Here is a 12,782-nt window from a genome sequence, read left to right as displayed (position 1 = left end):
TATATTTTTGGTGTCCTAACTTTCTATCTTTTTAAGGAATAAGTTTTACAAGTTATATTAGTTATGTAGTTCTTTTACGTTTTTAAATCTAAACTAGAACTATAAATTTCCATAATACGGTAAAAACACTTAATTACAAGGAATATTTTAGTCCATCCCTCCCTATATTACCACCCAAAGCCAATATTGGGAGAACAATCTTTACCAGACCTTTACACCAAACGATCTAGTCTATAATGTGACAATCCCTACTAAAACATATTAAAAACATACAATGCAGGTTACTTCAAAATATTTCAAGCAGATTTCAAATGCAAAATTAATAATCTAGCATTTTAATGCCTCAAATATTATATACAAGTTCTCAAAAATTATATACAAGTGTGAATGACTATTCTTTCCATTTCATAGTCTGTCAACATGGCCAATGCAAGCTTTGGGAAATGATAACCAAAAAGGAAAATTGCACAACTGAATCAAACATTGAGCCATAGAACTCTTTGATGTACTGCCAATCATCAGAGTCCGAATATCTAAATTTTAATAAATTAGAAAACCCTTCAAATGTGCCTCCTGCGTAACTCCCTCACTTCTTAGTTTTCTAATGTCGAAATATATACTAGAAGATTATGTTACATTTGGTTTACGTTAAATTATATATGTTGGTGACTGTTGAGATTGAAGAACTTAATGAAATAAATATAACTCACTTTCCCCTAGCTTGCCCAAGAACTTCCTGAGCCTTAGCGCCATACCTATTTTCTGCACCATCCTGCAGGCCCGTTCAATGCCCATGTGAAATAAGTTATTATTTGTACAAAACCTGAGTTATGATCTCATTCCTTACTGAAAATACACAGCATTTACCTTGGCTCAATAGGAATTATCTCCAAGCTTGCGTTCCACAAACTTAACCTGCCACAAAGTTGTATAATCAAATACTGGATATCAGCTAAAGATCATCTGTTAAACCCGCACTCCATGGAAATGCTACAAATATTGCCAGAGTTTTTTAACAATAAAAACCACCAAATTTGTATACATTTTGAAAAATCAAATGGATTGAAAGGCTTCAATGTCTACAAACTGTAGACTATAAAATTGAAAGATAAAACCTTTAGCCAGTTATAAAGTTGCATTCGTTATTGAATTTAATGATTTTAATCATATCTACAAATATTCAATTTCAGAAAAACACTAAGCTCATTTACTCTCACTCTCCCAAAGGCATTTGCCGTCCTCTGCAACAAAAATTGAAAATCAAATAAGATATTCATGAACCATAAATACTTCTAGTAGAACACAGTAATCACTAATGAGTGACTTGTGTCATAATAAAACAACGCTGAAAACAAGCAATCATACATGTGCGACTCTGTAAACTATGAACTGAGCACTATATAAAATATAAATTTTGAACTACACGCGTTCAATTCAGTATGTGAGGGTGTGTAAGTATATGAATATATCTCAGAAGAAGAAACAAAGGACAAGCAACATCACGTCACAAAGAAAGCAATGAGAGATGCCACCAATCAAGTAACGCTAGAATGTCATGATAAAATCCACACAAAATGATTGCAATAATGTAATGTAGAGTAGAGAACACGCATACCATAACAAATGTTTGTGGACCAAGATGTCCAAATATCCAATACATGCATAAATAGAATACACCCTTGAGACAATTAACACTGTACAATACTCCTAATAGAAGAAGCCAATCGTGACTCCACACTATATGTACAAGAGATTCCAAACACTATATTTACAAGAGATTCCAAACACAATATATTACTCAACAGATCTCCTTACAATGATAACCACTTCCTTGTTATAGACCTAGTCATCACCTAATAAGATTAATTAAACAAGTTGTCCACATCATCACCTAATAAAATTAATCATGTGCAACACATGTAAGCATCTCCCTCCACCTAATACACTATAATGTCATTCCCCTAGGTTATAACATCCATCCCTAAGTGACAAGTTTCATCCCCAAAACATGACAGAAGCCAGACTGTTTTACTATTGCAAATCCTTACCAAAATAAAACTCTAATGATTAATCATCCAAACATCCTTAGTTGATCTTCACAATGATTAACTTGATGGCATCCAAATTGCATCCTCAATCCACATTTTTCTACACCTATCTGATTACATTCTTCATCACACTAGTATTGCTTTGTAGATGCCACTAATTGTTGTAGTTGTTCCTTTGCTTCAATGTATATTCGTAGTGATCATGATGGTTCACTCCATCATTTGTCTCACAAGGATGTGGATGCCTCTCTATATTGCGCCCTTTTCTATTTCTAGAAACTTCTTTGATTCTTCTCCCTTTATTGTTGGCTTTGTTGACTGGGGAAAAGGAACAAATGTTTCCTATTTTTTCTTGATAGTATTCTCCTCTAGTTTGTCCTTTGAATCTTTAGCGCATTTTTTAATAGCTTCTTCAACGTTTGTTATAGTAAATTGATGTTGTATTAAACAGAAAAGATGAAAGCTCCTTATATAGATTTACAAAGACATTTCTAAAAGAAACAATCATGAACTAAAGACAAAAAAAGAAACTACTTAATCAAGTAAAGACTAACTAAGATGACCATTAAACAAACATTACAATATTCTCATAGCCTCCCTTAATGGTCATCATCTAACTACCCTACATAAGAGTGTACATGTCTTGTGGTCATAGATTCTTCAGAACATACTACCACTTTTGAGACCCTCTTTGGATTTGCAAAAAGTCAATGATCAAGAGTAGCCAAAATTCATTCAAAAAGAGTAGAGAAGGGTGCCCCCTTCTTTAGAAGGCTCCGCAACAAGAGACAAGAGCCTGCCACTAAGATGAGTCTACCACTGACACTCCCAAAGTCTACAAAACTTCAAACTAGAAATCATCAAAAAACGTCCAACCTGATGTGGGATAACATATTTGTCCTTCCCTCTAGGCGGAGACACACAGAGAACAGCTGCCACGATTTGAAGAAAAATCAGCAAACCTTCCAAACTTTTGCAGATGAGCACGATGCCCCAATTCAAACTGTAAAAACTTGCTATTTTTTTTGAGAAAATAATTGGAAAACAAAACAGATAAGTAGCACAAAATCAAGACATTGTTTTTAAAGAAAAAATGGTAAAAACTTTCTAGAAATCAGAGAGCCCTCCTTGACAAGAGCAAACTATTAAAAAATTATAAACACAATAAAATAAAATTCAAGGGGCAAAATTATTAAAACCTACCAGAATTTCTTTTTAAGGGAAAAAAACTTATGAACACCCATCAAAAACAAAATTCAAGGGAAAAAATTATAAAAACCCACCATAAATTTTTAAGCAAAGAAATTATGAAAGTCCATCAAAGAAACCTCCATGTGACAAAACACAAGAGTTCGCATGATAAACAGCAACATGCAACTCACAAAAAGCACATGCAATAAATATGCAAGTAATGCAACCTTCAAAATCAAAGATACTTGCTCAAACCAAGAAATCGTGCAATCAAAATCCTCGACTAGGCTTACAGTTTTTACCAAAAATCTTCGAAAATGAACCACAAAAAACCTCCCACGATTTTTATTTAACAAAAAATAAAAAATAAAACAAATATCTGGGAAAAAAATTCAGATCAGAGGAGGCTCAAATTTTTCTTAAAAAAATTGCCAAATTTTATAAAATCACATTGACCCAATCTAATACCATGTTGTGGTAAATCGATGTTGTTGTGAACAAAGGAGATGAAAGCTCCTTAATAGATTTACAAAAACGATGTTTCTAAAAAAATTAATCATGAACTAAAGACAAATTATAGAAACTAATTTATAAACTATAGACTCACTAAGATGACCATTAAAGATGCATTACATTAATCTAATACTTTATTAACCTTGACTCTCCTTACATCTTAATTATATACTATATAGAAATGTAACTTTTTCCTCCTGTACCAAAGATTCGTTAACTTCTTTTGCACATTGATGTTAATTGTTCTCAAAGATTCTAAACAAGGATAACCAAGAAAAATATCCAACCCATCCATATTCAAAAAAATCAAAGTTTCACTATAGAGCATCTTGATAGAGAACTTCAAATCCTCACAAAGTTGAATATCCTTACCTGCTGTTGATTGTAATTTGTATTTGATGTGCTCTTATTTGTACTAGTAACTTCTCAGAGAATTTCGGGCTGATGTACTAATTGTATTTGCTGCTAGCCACTAGGGTTTATCTAAAATATTACCTTCAATTTTTTTTATACAACCACAAAATTAAAGGAATGAATCTTTAGGACTGAAGTGCATGTACTTTTATCCTTCGTCGTCCTCTTTTCCTCCTCCCTCTCCTCACTCTCCTATTATTTCTTTTGGCACCTACTTATCTAGGAGAACTTGCTTGAACTCTGAATTCATCCAAAGAATAAAAGTTATTTTGCAATGGCACAAATCATTTGTTAGCTTCAGCATACAAGTGTATATAAAGATATAACTTTCATGGTATAATTTGATCACAAGCTCTTCTAAATTGAAGTCGCCATTCTAATGCATCTCAACTTCCATCAAAATTAGGAATCTCCATTGAGACTAGCGCTCTCAGGATAAGAATAACAGACCCAAATGAGTTTTGACAAGCTTTCCAAAACTGAAAAAATGTATGATTTGCAGCCTAAAGAGTAAATTTATGAAGAAATATAAAATGGCATTATCTTACTTAAGAGGACTTCAATCTGGGATTGCAGGTGGATAAATGTACCCTTGTCCAACCATCCAAAATTTAGAAAAGAAATTGTTGTTTATTGCCTTAGGAATCAATGTATAGATCAAGAGGAAACCTAAATTGTGGATGATAACTCCATACAGTGCAAAGGTCCACGACATAATGCAAAATGATTTCACCACAAACCTTAATTAATTCCTAAAGGTGATGATGGTTATTTGTTCTATTTGGTGTGGGAAGTACTCCCAGACATTTCTGCTCTTTTTATCTGGACTATGAAATCATATGAGATCTCTTTCATTAATATTCCAATGTTCTTCGTCTCTCCTACCTGTGGTGTGTCATCAAGTTGTGGCTACAACTAAGTGTTTATGCACAACAGACCACTTTCAATGGTGAAATAAAGGTGGTTAGCTTGAAGAAAATCATCTTGAAAGAGGATGAGGTTATTGAAGCTCTTGTGGAGATTCTGGGTAAGGATTTTATCAAGGGAGTATTAAGGCACAGAATTAAGTCTCAGGTTTCATCAATGTTTGTGGGTAGCATCCTTCGATTGAAAAGAGATGAGGAGGTCATCTTGAGGAGATACTTTATTCGGGAGAAATTTCAATCTGGTTTGAATGGTGCAGTAGATAATGCAGAAATAGAAAAGCTTTCTTCACTCCTAATGACTGGCTATACATTTTGATGAACACTGTCAATCAACACTATCATATGCATGGAGAAAAGGTTCAATGGCCTAATAGGTGTAACATCCCCTCTAATATGAAATTCTATATTAAACCATAATAATCAATATCTCTATTTGAAATAATTATGTAATTGATTAAAGAATAAAATGACTAACTGATTATTGAATAATTAATAATTTATATATCTTGATTAAATAGTTAAATAAATAAATACTGAATAATTAAATAAAAGTATAAACTAATAAATAAATATCAATTTATAGACTCGTAACTATAAGTCCTACCTTACCTATATCTTAATATACCATTATCATAATCTGAATAGGCACAAAAATAGGGATGAATACATTTACGTCCCTTAAGAAAAAATGGGAAATATAAATAAATGTATAAATAATCATACACAAACACTGAAAAATGTACAGAGAAAAAACAGCGCCAAAAATAGGAGGATGACATGGAGTACTGGGAGATGTAAAAAACTGACAATATACATGGCAATCGAAAGGGTGCAAATTACCATAAAAGAAAAATAATTTAAAAGGGTGAATATCCATCACCAAAAACATATTAGAGGGATATAATTCCATGATGTCATCAAAGTGGAAAACAAATTATATTATCTTACAATACAATAGAGCAAACACTTTCTAAAAGGACAATCATTAAATAGGAAGAAAACCATATTTAGAATTAAAGGCAAACATAGCCCATGGAAAAGCGCTAAAAGTCAACCTAAAACAAGGAAAAAACCATTATGTTTATATGTGGGAAGTGGTAAAAGGAGAAGTAATTTTTTATTAAGAACCTTCATAAAAGTATATGAGGATATATATTCCTTTTCAGCGCTTATGTCTTATATGTATCGGACTAGAATGAATTAAAGAAGTAAATATAAATTGGGTTCTAATAAATGAACAAAATGAAAGCATTTTTATCATCCTGCTTTGAATGTTCTAGAACTACTACAGCAAGAGGAATCCTCCCTGTACCAGAAGCACTTCAACATTGTCAAAGCAAAAGGGCAATCAAATTTCAAGTGAAGATGGTGGCTATTTTGAAAAATGTAGATGGATCCTATGGTCCTGACTATATTGGTTTGTACTAGGTTCTCCTGTTCTTTATGTGGATCTTCTATAAGTTCTTGGTCTCTAGTTGGGGAAATTTGATTAGGCGTATCTTTGTAATAGTTGCAGCTATATGATAATAGCATATATTTGACGATGTAATAGGCCTTTTTTTAATGGTCTTCATTCATATCCTCTTCCTTGAGCAAAGTGGATTTTATATATGGACATTTTAAAATGGTAAACTGTGTGCTGCATTTCTATTAAACTTTCTGCAAAAGCCAAAAATATATATATGAAGACTAAATTATTATATTTATCATATTTTTATTTTATATTCATTCTTATCCTTATCTTTGAAGAAAAAGTGGATTTTATGTAAGGACATTTAAAACCTCATGCTGCCATTGTACGTCTTTTGCAATAAAAAAAAATTATAATCAAATACATAATTTGGGAAATTTTATCAATCAAATTTTCACATCTGTACACAACATTTGTTTAAGAATTTTATAAATAGATGAAATAACCCAAGAAGTATGGTTTTCTGATCTTACCATTTCCATATTTTTCTGTTTATCCTTCTTTGTTTTTGGTGAGATGTGCTCTTTAGCCTCTACAGCACCATCCTTCTTTCCTGGCCTACCTCTGTTCTGAGATGTGGTCTCTGTGGAGATATTTTTCAATTCTAATGATTCACTTATTGAAGATCTCTTCCTTTCAAAATTCTGATGTGCTATGCTGATGTTTTGTGTGTTACTAGTGTCTTCGAATAAGATCTCCTTGTCTCCTTTTGTTCCACCATTTGTCGTATGAGAGAATGTTACTTGTAATTCTTCCTGTACCTTCTTTACTTTCTTATTTTCCTTTTTATTGACTGCTGGTGTCATTTGGGGTAATTTCTTCCTCTTCTCCTTTGTAACTTTTAAATTTGGGGATGTGTTGGGTTCCACTGAGAGATCCTCCAAACCTTCCACCTTCGATCTCTTTTTTGCATTATTTGAATCTGTTACATCTGACTTCCTGCGAGGCAGTGTTATTACCATATCTGTATCACCAAGTTCCCCATCATCTCCCAGACTAGTAGCATCGGATTTTGTCTTCTTATCTTTCTTCTTCTTCTTCTCCTTCTTGAATATTTCAATATTTATTGGATTTTCTAAATCTTGTATCAAGTCTACAGTCTTTCCCTTTTTTCGTTGTGTATGTGAAGCATCCCTTTTCATTGGTTGTACATCCTCCTCACTTACTGTCACTTTCTTGCTCTTTTTGCCACCATTTTGTCTGTCATTATCAGTCATATTCAATTCATCTGATGTTGCCTCCTTATTCTTGACCCTCTTGGATTTTCTTGATTTGTATAAGGGTTCAGCAAAGTCAAATACCTGTTCCAATTCATTTGAAGCAAATGAAAGTTTGACACTGTTTTTCTGAGTTATCATTGCTGGCTCCAATTTTTTATTAACTTTTTCTGTAATCTTCTGATCTTCAACTCCACTTAGAACATTCACAACTTCAGAGACAGAACTTTTTCTCTTCTTGCTTCTCAGAAAATCTATTTCTGAAGCACGTGCCTTTGCTGTTTTCACAGTAAACATAGGTCCTGTCAAAATACTTACTAGCAGAATTTGATCGATAGTTACTGCTATCTGACTTTCAGTTCAAAAAAAGCATCTCTCGCATGATCAAGATTTAAAATATACCTTTGCTGAAGCCATTTGGAGTTTGGATCAATGGTTTGGCCACATGTTCATTATAATTCATGCAAGATTTCACCTTGTGATCCTTTTTCTTGCTATTTTCCTCACTCGTGTGTACATCCACATTTGCTTTGCCCAAAGTAGTCTCCCTATTCACCTTCCTTTCTGCTGATTTCTCTTTTCTTGAGCTTGCACTGAAAAAAATCATTCAAACCCAAGATTAAAATATCACTAACCATAAAAACACAAAAGTAAATTAAAACTACTCACATAAACTATAAAATATAATATAAATCAGGATAAAGAAATGCACGGACTCAATCATCTAATACAATCAACTCATATAAAACTGAATCTTTATTCTAAATAATTTCCTAGTGCTGGAGGATGCCAAACACTTGGAGCATTTCATCAAAAATTAAATCCAAGGTCTGGGAACTTGTAGTGGACCTTTGTTAATATGTGCCAGAGAACTACATGACCTGATGGTAGAGAATGACTCAAATTATAATCAATGCCATGAAGTCAGGACGCGGTAAGCAGTGGAATATCACACTTCTTATTAATGAAGCAGAAGGAATGGCCAACTTTATCCCAAATATAGAAAATTGCATACTGGAAGATCAATATAATTAATCATTCAGGAAAACCAAGAAAATTATATATGAATGTAAGATAATGTAACAACGTAGACACCAACTCTTCTCAAGGCACCCCAGTGAACAACATTATTTTGATTACAACTGTAGAATTTATGATTGATTTTCAAAACTAATCAATTACATATAATAGTGAGACAAATCATCTTACTGCATGAGAATCTTGAGAATTCATGGCCCATCAAATGGATGTAATAGGTGGTACAAATTTTAAGGAATCATTTCATTTTCTGCTTAGCTCACTATTATCTTCGTGCTGAACTGCACACTTCACTGATTCAATCATTTTTGTGTTTGGAATCCTTGGTGATATTTTCCATCTGTCATCTAGTTCTTATGTGTGATAAATGAAAAAGTGGGTGATTGTACTTATTTGTGGGTGTGTTTGTAAGTTTGTATCCTGTTCTTGTTTTTACATGGTCAAGAAATGGAACACAGAGGTACTGTGGTTGCAAATGAGGCAGAACAGAAGTGGAAAGGCTTGCAAGGGTAAAGAAGACAACAATGTTCCTCACTGCACAGTCACCAGGGAGAGCATTGTTTAAGAAATCGTTAATTGGTACTGGTTGGACAGCACTTTTACAAATGGAATCTCTGATATCTTTGGATAAAAAGGCCAAGGCTACCATTTAGCAATTTGAACTTTTCTTTTTCAGTAGGTAAAGCTGGCTCACCTAATTTAAATGCACTAGACAAGAACGTTAAAAATAATCAAGGATGCCATCTACAGAGAAATGGTTATCCTCAAAGGAAATCACATCAACTGCTTTGTTGTGCAGTGTGAAGGCATCTGTGAGCAATTATTTTGAGTCCATTAGGGCTGTAGCATTGAACAACTTATCTAGATTCATATGAATTTGCTACACCGCCAAAATACAGGCTTAATAATGGCATAAAGGGAAAAAAAAATAAACAGTCTTGCAACCAGTTTCTATAAAATGATTCAATCTCCTGATGCTCTCTAACATCATCATGATGGATCACGGAGTGTGGTCTGAAATGTTGATGGAAAAAAAAATTCACAAAATCTAATCCAGAAGCAGATGCTACAGTTAAAAGTTAACATGGTTGCTTCCTAAAGTTCAAGCTCTGGCATTTGCAACTCCATATTTTTGGAGAAAGATTTTCTAGGTCTTGGTTGTAATGGTGCGAGATGAGGTAGCAACCATGTTATCTTTGGAGAGGAGAATACCTCTTGTTATAAATCTCTATAGCTTTGCAGGATCAAAAGCCTGTATGGGAAGCATGATCCATTAATGGATCCAGTATTGTTTTTGTTAGAAATAATAACATTGAAATGAACTAAAATAAAAGAATTAACAATTAATCCAAGAGAGTTTGTGAAAATAGTTACCATAAACTCAGATCCAAAAGAGAGTGAAAGAATGAACAACCACCAATGAATCAACAAGAGAAGACAAAGATTTGAAAGGGGAAAGCAAAGAAAACCCCTTGTGAATAATATGAATGAGGCAAATGCCTAAAGAATGAAAGAAGGAGAGAGAAGAGAGAAAATAGAGCCACTGGCTCATTACAAGAACTACATAGTGATTGTGTGTTGTGAATGAGAGAGAAGCATCTCTTATAAAGAGATGAGAAGAGGAGTTATTTGTAACTCCCAAGTGAATGATTGCCACATTCGTAAGTGTGTGCATAACAAGTGTCATAATCCTCTTAAGGAGGAATAACTATTTTCCTTAATAAAGGAATTACAAAATAGACTTGTCCTCACATGTGGACTAGAGGACAAACAACATAAGGGATACCTTGGTTTATCCCATTTAATAAATACAACCAAGGAAAGATTACCAATTCTAACACCCCCCTTTAATCTTTACTTGGGGAAATTACATCAAAGGGTAAAATTCTAAATAGCAGCAATCTTGATCTTCAATAATGCAAAAGGTCTCTTGTGAGTGTATGTAGATCTTCGTAGAGCCAAGAGAGAAGTGGATAGGTCATTAAAGTACACCAAATCTTGTATGTGCTGGATGGATTACCTGAAAAACTTAGACACAAGAAACAAGACAACTATCCACAAGAAGTATTTCATTTTATATGCAAATTAGAAATCCTTTGAATAAGGATAATAAAACTCTCATAGAGAAACAATGAGGAAAATACAATTATGTTATCAAAAAGCAATGGAGATAACCTGATATAAAAAATGAAGTATATGCTCAAAATATTATCAAAAAAGTTTGATCAAAATTCTCATGAACGGGATATTATACTAATGTACTGATGACCACAGACAAGGCCAACTAATGATACGTGCATCAACATTGCATCAATCACGTGGATATAGATAGTCCACTTAATGAATCATCCCACTGCAAGTTAATGGGTGATCAATCCATAACATGCATGACTCATGATCTAAGCAATAAAGTATGCAGATCATTATCACATTAATATATGGAAATAAAGTAAAAAGAGAGACATGCTGATCAAATTAGTATTATCATGATTTGTTAGGATACTCAAACGAATGGATTATGAGGGTGTAACAACATATTGCCTTCAAATTGGAAATCCATCATGGACAAGCAACTTCATTGCCACGAAAAGAAACATCATGGGTCAAAACAAGTTTCTCAAGTAGAGTCTCCAATATTGGAGTGCTCCAAGATATGGTAGCCTCGTCACCTATACACTCAAAAATGAGCAAAGTGTAAGAAGTCATACCATGACTAAATCAAAACTAGGAGCATACACCATGGAGATAAAGAGATTGAAATGGGAAATCCCCATAAAATATCATCCTCGCATTGAGGAACAAAATGGAACAACATGGAGAGAAACTCCATAAATATCAACCTTTCAAAGTAAAGCATATAGAATCAAATGGAGGGAAACTCCATATAAATATTAATCTTTCAAAGTGGAGCCAATAGAACCAAATGGAGGGAAACTCCATAAAGAAATTATCCTATCAAAGTGGAACAGATAGGATCAAATGGAGGGAAACTCCATATAAAATGAGTGCACACCAATATAGGATGGAGGTATACTCCATGGGCCAGATAAGGAAACTATGTATCAGTTATACTGAGGGGACCTACATAGTTATCCTTGAAAAAATTGGCTACCTATGCAACTCAAAACAAAATATCATATAAATCATGTATATCAATGGTATAAAACCATAAAGTGCCAACATGGGCATAGAATGATGCTATAAACGCATAATAGTGCAACTATGTGCACATCAAAATATCGCAATAAGGTTGAAGGCAAATGTGTAAGATAACTCATAATCCACTCAAAATGAATTAAACTTTATTTTCAAAATGCAGAGATCCAAGGATGATCAAAATAAACAAAATATGTATATCAGGTATAAAACTCCATTGAGGGTAACCATGAGTACTTAATTCATTTTGTGAAGGTATAAATCAATTTCTGAATTATTATAGTCATAAAATTATATATTTATCTGGGTATATATGTGTGCACCCATATATACTTAAATAAATATATGATAAGTCACAATATTGGAAGGATCCTTAAATATATATATATATATATATAGATCAAGTAGAATGAACATTTTGAATAAAGACAAAATCTTCTTAAATAGTACTTTTAGATAACAGAATCTAATCACAATTATTACAAATGATTGCCAAAATAGAGTGCTTTTTTGTAAAAAAAAACTGAATTTTCAGAATGATAAAAGCCGAAAAAGCATCTTACATGAATAGATAACGTGGCTAATTAGCAACAACCCTTTTTTTTTTAGCAATGATTTCTCTTTATCATGTAATGCTACAAATGGAAGACTTAGAATAATATTCTCAAAATAATAATCAAGAGTTATAAAAAGTTGTCAGAGAATATCTTAGAATAAATGTTGTAGCAGGTGAATAATGATGCAGACCTGCAAAAAAACGTTAGAGGAATAATTCTTCTGCAAATATAGAAACTATATCTGCCAATGT

The 12,782-nt window shown here is 33.0% G+C and overlaps 1 protein-coding gene across 1 annotated transcript in view; it reads right to left on the bottom strand.

Moving 5' to 3' along the window:
- Window positions 1-319: 319 nt before the first annotated feature.
- The window catches only part of LOC149550841 (uncharacterized), a 60,432-nt gene continuing 47,969 nt past the window's right edge, over window positions 320-12,782 (bottom strand). Inside the window, exons 3-6 of the mRNA XM_089786419.1 lie at window positions 8,183-8,373; window positions 7,037-8,058; window positions 868-915; window positions 320-772 (exon numbers count right to left, since the gene is read on the bottom strand). Coding sequence (XP_089642545.1) covers window positions 874-915; window positions 7,037-8,058; window positions 8,183-8,373 — 1,255 coding nt within the window. The 3' untranslated portion in view covers window positions 320-772; window positions 868-873. The remainder of the gene's footprint in view (window positions 773-867; window positions 916-7,036; window positions 8,059-8,182; window positions 8,374-12,782) is intronic.

Source organism: Cupressus sempervirens, chromosome 6, assembly GCF_028749045.1.
Source record: "Cupressus sempervirens isolate cs-2001-9-10 chromosome 6, ASM2874904v1, whole genome shotgun sequence".
Classification (NCBI taxonomy): domain Eukaryota; kingdom Viridiplantae; phylum Streptophyta; class Pinopsida; order Cupressales; family Cupressaceae; genus Cupressus; species Cupressus sempervirens.
The sequence above is the reverse complement of the archived record's forward strand: the minus strand, read 5'-3'. Positions and strand labels throughout refer to the sequence as shown.